The sequence below is a fragment of the Hyperolius riggenbachi genome, chromosome 7 (assembly GCF_040937935.1).
Source record: "Hyperolius riggenbachi isolate aHypRig1 chromosome 7, aHypRig1.pri, whole genome shotgun sequence".
Classification (NCBI taxonomy): domain Eukaryota; kingdom Metazoa; phylum Chordata; class Amphibia; order Anura; family Hyperoliidae; genus Hyperolius; species Hyperolius riggenbachi.
The window spans coordinates 312457923-312472367 of NC_090652.1; the positions used below are offsets into that span (position 1 = coordinate 312457923).

General features: G+C 47.4%; 1 protein-coding gene across 6 annotated transcripts in view; it reads left to right on the forward strand.

Moving 5' to 3' along the window:
* Nucleotides 1-14445, forward strand: part of EPB41L5 (erythrocyte membrane protein band 4.1 like 5) — a 151043-nt gene that overhangs the window by 73522 nt on the left and 63076 nt on the right. For all 6 annotated transcript variants that reach the window (XM_068246145.1, XM_068246141.1, XM_068246146.1 and 3 more), the window contains exons 6-10: nucleotides 3108-3152; nucleotides 5763-5815; nucleotides 9436-9556; nucleotides 11225-11312; nucleotides 11956-12044. In XM_068246145.1, coding sequence (XP_068102246.1) covers nucleotides 3108-3152; nucleotides 5763-5815; nucleotides 9436-9556; nucleotides 11225-11312; nucleotides 11956-12044 — 396 coding nt within the window. The remainder of the gene's footprint in view (nucleotides 1-3107; nucleotides 3153-5762; nucleotides 5816-9435; nucleotides 9557-11224; nucleotides 11313-11955; nucleotides 12045-14445) is intronic.

The window sequence follows — 14445 nt, forward strand, 5'->3', positions numbered from 1 at the left end:
TCCCAGGAACAGAGCCTGTTTGTGAGTAGGGGGACCATCTATATATCTGCAATAAGGGCCAGTGCACACCTAAAAGAGCAAGCGTAATCGCAAACGCTTAGCATTTTTCAAAGTGATTTTTCTAGGCATGTGCAGAGCGATTTTCTAAGCATGTCTAGAGATTTTTGGAGCGTTTTGGTGTAGCGTTTTTTTTTTTACTTTTTTTTTTTTTTTTGTGGTTTTTTTGTTTTTGTTCTTTTTGTTATAGTACAGCTGTAACTAAACAGCTTCTGTAACAAAAACACTTGGAAAATAGCTCTGATCTAGCGCTTTTCAGAGCGATTTTACACTTTCCTATACTTAACATTGAGGCTGAATTGCCTCAAAAATCAGCAGAAATGCTGCAGGACACGCGTTGCGTTTGGGAAAAAAAGCTCATCGCTCTGGTGTGCACCATTCCCTTTAAATACATTAGCCCAAGTGCTTTTCAAAGCAATGGCAGTTTAAAAGCACTCAGAAGCGCTCTTGGTGTGCACCGGCCGACAATTTTGCTAACTGGGAATGTTTCATAGAATTTTCATCAAATTTTCACCCAAATCAGAATCTCCCCCACACCTCCCCCCCTTCCTGTATTGCCTTCACTTCAACTCTGTCCCCAGGCCCACCAGGCTAGTGTCAACCCCATGTAGCTCCTAGTTGCAAGAAAATGGGGACAATGTCTGCAGTAAGGGTGAAGCTGAAGAAAAGCCACAAAAAGTTGTTGTGTGTGTTTTTTTTTTTTTTTCTTTTATCTTATATCTGGGAAAAATAGTTTGTTCATTTTTATTTTTTTCCCCCTTTTCTCTCCTGAAATTTGGCTTTACATTTTTTTATGTGAAATTCTCTCATTTATTCGCTTGAAGCTGCTCCTGTCGGCCTCTCGTGCTTGTAGAATATATTTGGCTGTCGCTGTGGCCAGCTGATGGAATTTGGCGCGGTGACCTCAGATAACCTCCAGCACACGCGGGGTTACTCATTAGCGCTCGTTAGGCGTAGAGCGCGGCTCTGTGTAACCCCTCAGGCCCCCGCCAGTGACTGCCGACCATTAAGGGCGTCGTTAATAGTTTATTGACCTCTTGCCCTCCCAGAATCGGCCTTTTCCTCGTCACTCATCACCTCTCATAATCCCAGCATCTCCATCCGCAGGGCCGCCCTCTGTACGGAGTCACCCAGCATCTCCATCCGCAGGGCCGCCCTCTGTACGGAGTCACCCAGCATCTCCGTCCGCAGGGCCCCCCTCTGTACGGAGTCACCCAGCATCTCCATCCGCAGGGCCGCCCTCTGTACGGAGTCACCCAGCATCTCCGTCCGCAGGGCCGCCCTCTGTACGGAGTCACCCAGTATCTCCGTCCGCAGGGCCCCCCTCTGTACGGAGTCACCCAGCATCTCCATCCGCAGGGCCGCCCTCTGTACGGAGTCACCCAGCATCTCCATCCGCAGGGCCGCCCTCTGTACGGAGTCACCCAGCATCTCCATCCGCAGGGCTGCCCTCTGTATGGAGTCACCCAGCATGTCCATCCGCAGGGCCACCCTCTGTACGGAGTCACCCAGCATCTCCATCCGCAGGGCTGCCCTCTGTATGGAGTCACCCAGCATGTCCATCCGCAGGGCCACCCTCTGTACGGAGTCACCCAGCATCTCCATCCGCAGGGCCGCCCTCTGTACGGAGTCACCCAGCATCTCCATCCGCAGGGCCACCCTCTGTACGGAGTCACCCCCATCTCCATCCGCAGGGCCGCCCTCTGTACGGAGTCACCCCATCTCCATCCGCAGGGCCGCCCTCTGTACGGAGTCACCCCATCTCCATCCGCAGGGCCGCCCTCTGTACGGAGTCACCCAGCATCTCCATCCGCAGGGCCACCCTCTGTACGGAGTCACCCCCATCTCCATCCGCAGGGCCGCCCTCTGTACGGAGTCACCCCATCTCCATCCGCAGGGCCGCCCTCTGTACGGAGTCACCCCATCTCCATCCACAGGGCTGCCCTCTGTATGGAGTCACCCAGCATCTCCATCCGCAGGGCTGCCCTCTGTATGGAGTCACCCAGCATCTCCATCCGCAGGGCTGCCCTCTGTACGGAGTCACCCAGCATCTCCATCCGCAGGGCCGCCCTCTGTATGGAGTCACTGCTGTGTTTATGAAGGCCAACGTTTAATTTTGTGTAAAGTGGACCGTAAAGGCCTCCTGACCACCACGTGACTGGCGCCTGAATAGTTTATACGCGGCCGACAGCTGAGCCCTGACCGCCATTCACAGGGAAAAACTGATCGTTTTACATCATGGATTATTTCAGCTTTGGCACCGTATCCAAAATATCCTTAAAATAAAAACATATTCATTAGAGCTGATACAAATCCTGCAATAAATCTGCAGTGTGTCTACTTGCTGCTTTCATGGAAACTAAGGATTGGGATATTGATCAGAAAGATTGATTGGCCATTAAATTGTACGTGGATCTGTGCTCCCGTATTTGGCCTTAAGACAGGCATACGTCATGTAAACAGTCAATATCTGCAATATATATCGGTCCCCTATCTGGTCTAATGGGGGTAGATATTAGACAAGATTTAACCAGAAACTTGAGGCTCATGCAAAGCTGTGAAGTGACTTGTGTTCCCGAACCTTCTCCCCTCCTCCAGCTTCTACATCCTCTTCTTACAGTGGACCTGAAATCTTGTACAGGACACAAGGAAAACAGAGAGGAATGCACCCTGTATGTATTTAAAGAGTTGAGCCTGTGTAATTCCCCCTTATTTGTGTCTAATCACTATTTGTAATTTGATCCCTCCCCTGGGTCACATGACTGCCATGGCAGATAAGCTCATTTGAAAGCACAGGCTGTAAACAATGTCTGCTTCCATGAAAGCAGGAAGTAGACACACTGCAGATTTATTGCAGATTTTGTATCCGCTGTAACAGAGAAATGTTTTTGTTTAAAGGTGATTATGCTGTTGCTTATTGTTTAGAGCAGATAGGAGTTCTGAGTTCAGGTCCCCTTTAACTCTCTCCTTCCACCCTCTCCCACCCTTTCCTGCTTTTTCTTTCCAAGATTGGAGAACTCTGATCAGATTTTTGCTTCTTCTCTCTCCAGGTACCTGTTTGTCCTGCAGCTGAAACAAGACATCCTGAGCGGGAAGTAAGTGTGAGCTCCTGTGTCCATTGTAGCCTGACCAGATTGATGCCTGAGTTTCTGTTGTGACCTCTGTACAATGTCTTCTAATGTCGGTTTCTTCTGATGGGCGGACCGAGGAGACCTTTGGCAGTATTTGGCCAGATCCATGTATTGGTCAGCTGTGGGTGTTTATAGGGAACGCAGATTCTGGGCTGGTAGTAGAACTTCGAAATGTGCACACAGGTGACATTTCCTGGGACGTTACCTACACCACTGGACCTTAAATATTGGGAGGTGTTGTAAATATCATTGAGTGGCTGGGGCAAGAGCATTAGGTCAGGTGGCAAGTCTGCTATTTCAGACCAATCTGAGCAGACTGATGGGCATCCTTAACCACTTTATCCACCACTACAATATATCTATGTCCTCTGTGACTTCATCTAAGCCACGAGTCAGTAGATATACGTCTTGCAGCAGAAGCAGTGCTGTGCAGGATTGGGCATTGCTCCTGTGCACAACTCCGGCACTATCTGAGGCAGCACTAATTGGTGAACGGGAATATATGTTTCCTGAGCTAATGAGATTGGTTTTTACCATTAAAAATACTTATTACTCATTCCATAGTGAAAAATACACTCTGTAGCATTTATTTCAGAATCCAATATCTGAACCATAAATTGTGACAGGAACATAATCTAAGTTTTGTGATGAGTGGTAAGAATAGCCAAACAAAATGTGTTTTTTATATACAGTAGCACTTTTTATTTTTAAACTGGAATTGGTAAAACTGAGAAATGTGTTTTTTTTTTCAAAAAAAAATTTCCTTGTTTTCCCGTTAAAATTAATAGAAAACAAAATTGTTCAAGGGTAAAAAATGGCATACAATGAAAGCCTAGTTTGTCTTGAAAAAAAACAATATACATTTTATTTCTGTGTCATAAGTAGGGATAAAGTTATTTCTGATTAAATAAGGACATAGCTAAACTGTCAAAACGGCTCTGGTTCATAAGTGGGAAACAAGGTGTGGATGCCAAGTGGTTAAAGGGAAGAGGGATATGGAGGCTGCCATATTTATTTCCTATTAAAACAATGCCAGTTGCCAGGCAGTTCTGTTGATCTTCTGGCATACGTAGTGTCTGAGTCAAAACCCTGGAACAGGTATGGCTAATCCATTAAAACCTAAGTCAGCTGAGTCAGAGTACCTGATCTGTGCATGCTTGTTCAGGGTCTGTGGCTAAGGGCTCGTTTCCACTATCGCGAATCCGCATGCGTCCAACGCATGCGGATTCGCATATGTAATGCAAGTGGATGGGCCTGTTTCCACTGTAGCGTTGTTGAGGTGCGTTTTTTTCAGCGTTTAAAAAACGCACAAAAGAGCCAACGAATTCGCCTGCGAGTGGAATGCATGCGAATCGCCGCTAATGTATTTAATAGGGAATTCGCATGCGGCTATGGTATGCGAATTTTCATGTGAATTCGCATGCGAATTCGCATAGGTACCAATGTAACTTCAAACAGGCAGTGACATGGTTAAATTCGCATGTACCCTCACCTATGCGAATTCGCATGCGAATTCGCGGCAAACACGAAAAAAATCGCATCCGCATGCTATTTAATCAGCGGTGGAATCCAGGCGATTCTGCACCGCAATAGTGGAAACGAGCCCTCAGAGTATTAGATACACAGGATCAGGAGGACTGCCAGGCAACTGGTATTGTTTAAAAGGAAATAAATATGACCGCCTTCATTTCCCTCTCACCTCGGGTTCCCCTTTAAGGTTTGGGGCTTATACATGCTTACCCAGAATAAGGGTGCTTACACATTTGATTGGCCCATTGTACCTCCTTAATGTAGTATAAGAGATCGCTTACAACATCTGTTCATAGTATTTAATATCTGTTGACCCTCTTACTATGCGGAGGTGGTAAAATTGGTCAGTGGTTGGCCTACCAAAATTGAAAGTGTGTACAGGGCTTATGTCGTGCCAACATCCCTCCATAAGTGGCATTCAGACTGTCTCTGCTGTAATCTGGAGCAATTTTGTATTAAGAGCCCCAGTTAGTTACCCTTATAGGATTTGGGAGGGGGGCTGTACCAGTAATCCAGTGCCCAGAGAGTAAAGAGTGCCCTGAGGAGACTCCCACAAATCCTGGGAAGAACAAGCTTGGCTATGATGTCACCCACATATTATGGGTCACCAAGGCTTCTTTGGTGGGACGGTCATTGTTCCTGGCTTCATGGTACAGTCCAGCACTGGTGGGCCCCAGTGTAACTTTTGAATTGGGGCCCCCAAGCATGCTATAGATAACAATTGGTTTTGGTGTGCCGTATCAATCAAGGGCAACCCCAGTGTCAGAGGTGCAATAAGGGGATAGGAAACGGTGTGTTACTGATTATTACTATTCCAAGCATCTATAGAAGTGATTATTACCAGCACAGGGCTAATAAAGAGCTAATTGTGTGGTTGACAGTGGGGCCCCTCTAGCCCAAGGGCCCCGATGCAGTTGCTACCTCTGCACCCCCTATTGCCACTGCCGCGGTAGGAATGGTGGGTTTTCTACCTGGCCCCATGGACTTGTTCCCGGTTGGAGAGGCTCGGCAGGTGGAGTTAATGGAGTTGTATTTGTGTTTCAGGTTGGAGTGTCCGTTTGAGACGGCGGTGCAGCTGGCTGCGTACACCCTGCAAGGTACGACCTCCTCTCGCCTATATGCCTTCCACAGTGCGGAATCTGCTCTGTGGTTCCCCACCAAATCCGTGCTTTCAGTTATAGGGAACCCGAGGGTGAGAGGGATACGGAGGCTGCCATATTTATTTCCTTGTAAACCATGCAAGTTGCCTGGCAGCCCTGCTGATCTTCTGGCATAAGTAGTGACTGAGTCAAAACCCTGGAACAAGCATATGGCTAATCCAGTAAAATCAGAGTTGGCTGAGTCCGAGTACCTGATCTGCACATGCTTGTTCAACGTCTATGGCTAAGGCCCAGTGCACACCAAAACCGCTAGCAGATCGTCAAAACGCTAGCGGTTTTGGGAGCAGAGAGCAGATATTTGGCCGGGTGCACACCAAGCGGATTTTGTATGCGATCCACCAGCCGCATCAGCCAGTGAAAACGCTTGGCTATTGTATTTCAATGTGTGGTGCACACCGGCGGTTTGAGATTTTTTAGCAAACCGCAAACGCGCAGCAGGAGGCGCGTTTGCGGGTTGGCAAAAACCTCAAACCGCCGGTGTGCATCATCCCATTGCAGTACATTAGCCAAGCATTTTTCCAGGCGGATGCGGCCGGCGGATCGCTCCAAAAACCGCTCGGTGTGCACTGAGCCTAAAAGTATTAGAGCTTTAGTTGTGTTGGAGTCACACACCTGCAACAAGCATGCAGCCAGTGGAGTAAGCCCTGCAGCAAGCATGCAGCCAGTGGAGTAAGCCCTGCAGCAAGCATGCAGCCAGTGGAGTCAGCCCTGCAACAAGCATGCAGCCAGTGGAGTCAGCCCTGCAGCAAGCATGCAGCCAGCGGAGTCAGCCCTGCAGCAAGCATGCAGCCAGTGGAGTCAGCCCTGCAGCAAGCATGCAGCCAGTGGAGTCAGCCCTGCAGCAAGCATGCAGCCAGTGGAGTCAGCCCTGCAGCAAGCATGCAGCCAGCAGAGTAAGCCCTGCAGCAAGCATGCAGCCAGCAGAGTAAGCCCTGCAGCAAGCATGCAGCCAGTGGAGTCAGCCCTGCAACAAGCATGCAGCCAGTGGAGTCAGCCCTGCAGCAAGCATGCAGCCAGCGGAGTCAGCCCTGCAGCAAGCATGCAGCCAGTGGAGTCAGCCCTGCAGCAAGCATGCAGCCAGTGGAGTCAGCCCTGCAGCAAGCATGCAGCCAGTGGAGTAAGCCCTGCAGCAAGCATGCAGCCAGTGGAGTCAGCCCTGCAGCAAGCATGCAGCCAGCGGAGTCAGCCCTGCAACAAGCATGCAGCCAGCAGAGTAAGCCCTGCAGCAAGCATGCAGCCAGCAGAGTCACAGCATGTGATCTGCTTGTACTGGGCCATTGCCTTAGAGAGGGAAGATCGCAGCCTATGTATTTCAATTCAGGTTCTCTTTAATCGACAGACTATAAAACTGTGGCAGCACTCTAGAACCCATATTCCCAGAAGTCACTTGTGTCTTTCACATATCATGCCTCCCTAGGGGGAATTGCAGGGGGGGGGTGTTAATGCAGCTTTGAGGGCGTGTTCACACGGCAGGCGGTTTTTATTGTTATTTTTTGTAAGCGCGAGCAATTTTTGAAAATCGCCCTGATAGCGCTTACACAATGATTCTGTATGAGATAGTTCACATATGAGCGGCTCGTTTGCGATTTCGCCTCAATGGAAGGTATAGAAAAAATGCAAAACTCTCACAAAACCGCTTTGTGGAGCGATTGCGTTCGCGTTTTTAATAAATGCATTGTATTTACTCTTTTCCGGATCAAAAAGTTCACTTCCTGACTTGCATCAGGGAGTGAATTACCAAAACGCTCGGGAAAAAGGCATCGGAAACCGCTAATCACAAAAACGAATCGCCCACTCAGGCGCCGAGATTTGGAATAAAAATGCCTCAAAGCCCACCGCGGACGACACTCGAGCGGAACGCAATGTGAACAAGGCCTGATTCTGTCTGACAGCAGCTGACTGTCGGACGAAAGTGAGGACAGACTGCAGATTCGTTCGCAGACGGTTTCCTTGGCCTAGAGAGTGATGTCAGCCTTAGTGGGGGACTTCCTGTTTCATTTGAAGAAAAAGGCAAACGTGGTTGATTACTGTGTAATCTCCCTTACAAGCTGTGGGTGGTAATACTTTGCTGTTGTCTGTGAAATAATTGGGCTGGTGAAGCTGGACTTTCCCGACTTTGTAAATAAAAATCCCCTGTGATTAGGGTGGGGGGATCGGGGGGAGCGTCTTGCTGAGCTGGCAACGATGGCCGCCGGGGTAAGGGGGGGGAGCTGAGATGGCCGCCGGGATAAGGGGGGGGGGGAGCAGCAATGGCCGCCGGGTCTGCACTATAAGCTGCCTGTCTGGCTGCTGCTCTGATAAGCAGATTGAGTTTAGATGTGATGTTAAGCCGGATTTAATAGCCTCTTGTCTCGCTGCTGGGAGAGCTGATATCTCCAGCGGGGTTCCTCCATAACCTCCCCACCGCCATCCGGTAATATCATTAACCCTTCCCAGGATCTCTTCTCCCCTCTGAGCTCAGTGCTAGATCAGCGTATAAAGCGAGTAGTGTGTCCTGTGATTTCTCGTGTTCTCACCAGTCCCGTCAGCATCGTCAGATTCTAGTTTTGGGGATTGTTTTAACTTTGCAATATTTTTTGTTACTTTTTGCCATTCACTGGTTTATGGAAATTAGGCGCACAGGTCGCTGACTATACGATTCAGAAAGTGGTCAGTCGCCCTCTCCGATCAGATGATCGATCAAGAAAGTATCAATTGTAGGGATGGTCAGCGAGGGGAAAATAGTTCCAGCTTGCATGCAAATTGTATGCAGATTGTGAGCTCCTCTGAGGACAGTCAGTGACATGACTATGTACTCTGTAATGTGCTGCAGGAGATGTCAGTGCTATATAAATACATAATAATAATATGGTAGGACATTATACTATGACTATGGTAGGATTAGATTGTGAGCTCCTCTGAGGACAGTCCGTGACATGACTATGTACTCTGTAATGTGCTGCAGGAGATGTCAGTGCTATATAAATACATAATAATAATAATATGGTAGGACATTATACTATGACTATGGTAGGATTAGATTGTTAGCTCCTCTGAGGACAGTCAGTGACATGACTATATACTCTGTAATGTGCTGCAGAAGATGTCAGTGCTATATAAATACATAATAATATGGTAGGACATTAGACTATGACTATGACTATGGTAGGATTAGATTGTGAGCTCCTCTGAGGACAGTCAGTGACATGACTATGTACTCTGTAATGTGCTGCAGGAGATGTCAGTGCTATATAAATACATAATAATAATATGGTAGGACATTATACTATGACTATGGTAGGATTAGATTGTTAGCTCCTCTGAGGACAGTCAGTGACATGACTATATACTCTGTACAGTGCTGCAGAAGATGTCAGTGCTATATAAATACATAATAATATGGTAGGACATTACACTATGACTATGGTAGGATTAGATTGTGAGCTCCTCTGAGGACAGTCCGTGACATGACTATGTACTCTAATGTGCTGCAGGAGATGTCAGTGCTATGACTTCTGTGGCTTACGTTCTGCACCTGTTTAGGAGGTTCGCCCACCCTTTCTTTCCTTGTCTTGCAGGTGAAATGGGAGACTTTGACCCCACAGAGCACTCGCCGGACCTGGTGTCCGAATTCCGCTTTGTACCCACCCAGATGGAGGACTTTGAGCTGGCCGTGTTTGAGAAATGGAAGGAGTACAGGTATGTGTGTGTGATCTATTCTTATTAATATTATTGTGTTTCTTTGAAAATGTTTCACTTTTTGCATACAGTGTGTTTCTTGGGACTCCAGTGGTAAGATCTCTGCCTTCCTGAGTTCCCAGTTCTGCACATCTGTCCCATCCTTCACCAAGGGCTCCCTTCCCCCTGTTGGATTCTTAATTTATTATTACATTAAAGGACAATTAAAGCGAAAGAGTTATGGAGGCTGTCATATTAATTTCCTTTCAAGTAATACCAGTGGCCTGGCTATCCTGCTGATCCTCTGCCTCTAATAATTTCAGCCATAGCCCCTGAACAAGCATGCAGCAGATCAGGTGCTCTTGACATTATTGTCAGATCTGACTCGATTATCTGCATGCTTGTTACTGGTGTGATTCAGACACTACTGCAGCCTCCACACAGCAAGGAAATAAATATGGCAACCTCCACACACCTCTCAGTTCAGTTGCCCTTTAAGGCTGGTTTCACAGTGGGACGTTACAGGCGCACGTTAGAGCAGCCTGTAACGCAGCCCACCGCACAGCAATGAAAAATCAATGGGCTGTTCACAGTGCCCACGTTGCGTTACATTGTAACACAGCACGTCTACATAACGTCCTGCATGCAGTACTTTACACGCGGCTAAGCTGCATTAGACTGTTTGCACATGCTCAGTAGGGTTTTTTTTTTTTTTTCATTTTATGGGCGGAGAGGAGGCGGGGAGAGGCCGCTACGTAGCCAGGTACATGGCTACTTATTATTCACTGCACTTGCAGTGTTTACATCCTGGAGCGGCCGCGGATTGGCTGGCGGGACCACGTGATGCGGAGAGCTCCGCTCACGTGGTCTCCGCAGTGCCTCCGACAGAGCAGGCGCACCAAGAGCTGCTTGTAACGCGGCTCTTGGTAGCGTCCTGCTCCAACACCACCAGGCGTTGCGTTAGGGGCACGTTATGCGACCTTAACTTCCCCTAAACGCAACGTCCTGGTGTGTAAGTAGCCTAAAGCGAATGCAGCAAGAGAAGCTCAGTCTTCCCTAGCCCAAGCATGGAGAAGTCTGGAGTGTTTTTGTTTCTTTGTTTTGTTTTGTTTGCCACCAGAATCCTAAAGTTGTATAACTTTTTTTTAAATGACGTCTTGGACCATCAAACTTTTACTGGGCTTGTGAATGGATATATGAGATTCTGATATCCTTCTAGATATGAATACTTCTCTCTGTTGTAAATGAAATCTTAGGTTCAGAAAATCCTGTATTTAACAGGGGTGAAAAAAAATTATTAGGAATTTTATGATGTTCTGTTCAACAAATGGTACACTGCTGCCATGGTTACCTGGCAGCATAACGTCAAGCCTCCAGCGATATCTGAGGCTCAGTCCCCTGGGGAGGCAGTGAAGGGTTTTTGGGGTGTAAAATTGAGCAACCATAAATGCAGGGCCTCTTCTGTTTTATTACTGGACTGATGGTAGGTTTGTTGTGACTGTCACATTCACTGACTTAGGGAGCCTTAAGAAGTTTGTGCCCCGGGCAAGTGCTTAGTTTGCCCTTAGGAAGCGCCGGCCCCGCTGTGACGTCTGTAGTGTGGACCATGTGATGCCTGTAATGTGCTTTAAGAGTTATATAAAACCTGTAATCTTTCCTGTTTTATAACTGCTCCACCCTTCTCTGCAGAGGTCAGACCCCGGCGGAGGCGGAGACCAACTACCTGAACAAGGCAAAGTGGCTGGAGATGTACGGCGTAGATATGCATATTGTGAAGGTAAGATGCTGCAGCTGGAAGGCTGCACGCATGCGCTCACTCAGATGCGCACAATCTGATGCGCATGCGTTCACACACTCAGGACTTATTCACTCTAGAGGCGTTTTCATCCTTTTTTTTAAGCGAATGCGATTTTTACAATCGCCCTCAAAACGCTTGTGCAATGATTCTCTATGAGAAGGTTCACATTAGCGCAGTTCGCGTGCTGTGCGTTCAGCAAAGCGGTGCCTGGAACATTTTTGGGGCGTTTTTTGCTATAATGGAAGGTATAGGAAGAGCGATAAACGCTCACAAAACCGCTTTGTGCTGCTATTGCGTTCGCTTTTTTGAGAATAAATACATTGCATTTATTACTGGGTGCGCATTTGTTACCTATGCTGGCGCGGGCACAATTTGGGAAGAGAGGGGGGAGCGTACTTTGGAATCTCCGCCTCTAGTGCTGGGAAACTTTTTTTTTTTTTTTTTCCTAAGACCCTCATTCACACAGACGTTTATAAATACCATAAGATTCCTCATGGTAATTCCCATGATCTTGCCCCCATCCTATAGAAGCCCCCGTCTATTGCCCTCTTGTGTATATAAAGGAATTGGGTTCTCTGCTGCCCCCTGTGGTCTGATCTGTATCTGCGCTCTCCCTTTCCAGGCGCGGGATGGGAACGATTATCAGCTGGGACTGACCCCCACCGGTGTTCTGGTGTTTGAAGGAGAGACGAAGATCGGGCTGTTTTTCTGGTGAGTGCTGACAGGAAGTCATGTGACCTGGAGATCTGCCTACGGCCCGACATGGAGCTTCACTGGCCACAGGTGGCCGACCTTAAAGGGAGCCTGTAGCGAGAGGTATATGGAGGCTGCTATATTTCCTGTTAACCCATACCAGTTGCCTGGCTGTCCTGCTGATCCTCTGCCTCTCATACTTTTAGCCATAGCCCCTGAACAAGCATGCAGATCAGGTGCTCTGACTGGATTAGTGGCATGCTTGTTTCTGGTGTTATTCAGATGCTACTGCAGCCAAAGAGATCAGCAGAGCTGCCAGGCAACTGGTATTGTATAAAAGGAAATAAATATTGCAGCCTCCATATATGTCTCACCTCCGGTTCACTTTAAATCCAGCAGCCAGTTCATTCTTTTATATTTGGTTATTAGGTTTTGCAGCTGCAGTGTGTCTGTAAGTCTAGCTGTCACCTTTTCCTGGCTTTTATATAAATAAAAAGGACCAATATATAGAAAGTTCAAAATCAGAGAGTCTTGCAAGGTCTTTCGGTACAAAAATATCAACAACTTTATTGGCACAGATACAAAAAATCGTTAATAACAGTCTCTGTAAAAAGCTCCTTGTTCATCATCCAATACAGGAATGTCAGGAGTGTCTTAGCTGCCTGGCGTCTGGATTTGCCTGCCTTTAGTGTGTGTGTGTGGATACATCTGGTTGATCAGATGTCTGTCTCCTTCTCCATTGCTCCTGCCATGTTGTGCCAATAGTGTATAGAGGAAGTGCTTTGTACAGTGGCCTGAAGAAGGGCTCTCTACGCACGAAACGAGCGTGTCGTTGCCAAACTTTGTCAATATATTAAGCTTACCTCACTACCAATCTCAACATTCCTGTATTGGATGATTATTCAAATGAACAAGGAGCTTTTTACAGAGACTGTTTTTAATGATTTTTTGTATCTGTGCCAATAAAGTTGTTGATATTCTTGTACCGAAAGACCTTGCAAGACTCTCTAATTTTGAACTTTCTGTATATTGGTCCTTTTTTATTTATATAAAAGTCTGTTAAAGTGAGGTGGATCACATCCAAAAGGACTCCAAGGTTTTGTGCATTTTTTTTCCTTCTATGCAGGTCCTAAATCCAGTACGAATTGTCTGATTTACAGGATCCCCCCTCTAGCTTTACCAATGAGTGATCACTTCTCAGAGTTCATTCAGATCATTTTCTTATAAACTGTGCTTGAGGTACGTACACACGCGTGATCAAACTCTTCTGAGGGGACCAATAACGACCGCCTCAGCCGATAACCATGCAGCGCCCCAAGGGGCACATGGTGATCAACTTAAAGGACAACTGAAGTGAGAAGAATATGGAGGCTGCCATATTTGTTTCCTGTTAAACTAAACCAGTTGCCTGGCTGCCCTACTGATCTATTTGGCTGCAGTAGTGTCTGAATCACATGCCTGAAACAAGCATGCAGCTAATCCAGTCTGATCTGACAACAATGTCAGAAACGCCTGATCTGCTGCATGCTTGTTCAGGGTCTGTGGCTTAAAGTATTAGAAGTAGAGGAACAGCAGGGCTGCCAGGCAACTGGTATTGCTTAAAGGTACCTAAACTGAGAAGGATATGGATTTTTCCTTTTAAAATAACACCAGTTGCCTGACTCTCCTGCTGATCCTGTGTCTCTAATACTTTCAGCCACAGCCCCTGAACAAGCATGCAGATCAGGTGCTCTGACTGAAGTCAGACTGGTTTAGCTGCATGCTTGTTTCAGGTCTGTGAGATCAGCAGGACAGCCAGGCAACTGGTATTGTTTAAAAGGAAACCTCCATATCCCTCTCATTTTAGGTTCCCTTTAAAAGGAAATAAATATGGCAGCCTCCATATGCCTCTTGTTACAGTTGTCCTTTAAACATCCCCCTATAACAAGCCACATTACTACCTTCTGAGGTGGGAGGGTCCTGGGATAAGGGGGCGTGAGACCAGCCCTAGTGATGCCTCTGGCTCCTCCCACACCTGCAGGAAATATTGCAGCAGTAATGAGCACCTGTAGTGTGAGCGGACAATGACTTCCTCTCCTCGCTCTCTGTACTCGGGATACACTCTGCTGACATTCCATACGGATGCCTCATACTATTATTCAGAAGCTCAGTGTGATAAAAACCGCATTTCCTGCCACATTGTTCAGCGCGACTCGGCCGGTCCCAGGAAAATAATCTCTGCTACAAATTGTCTGTGTGTGGGAGGATAATTGTGTTACATTCCCAACCCCAGCAGCAAGAGCTGCCTCCAGGCTGAGGTGTGGGAGTGAAGGATGGGCTGTGATTGGCTGGCTGCTGACTCCTCCTCCTCATTCCGGCATGAGAATCTGCCCAGGGCCCAAATCTGTAGTCTCTGCTTGCAAGACACACGCATGATGAT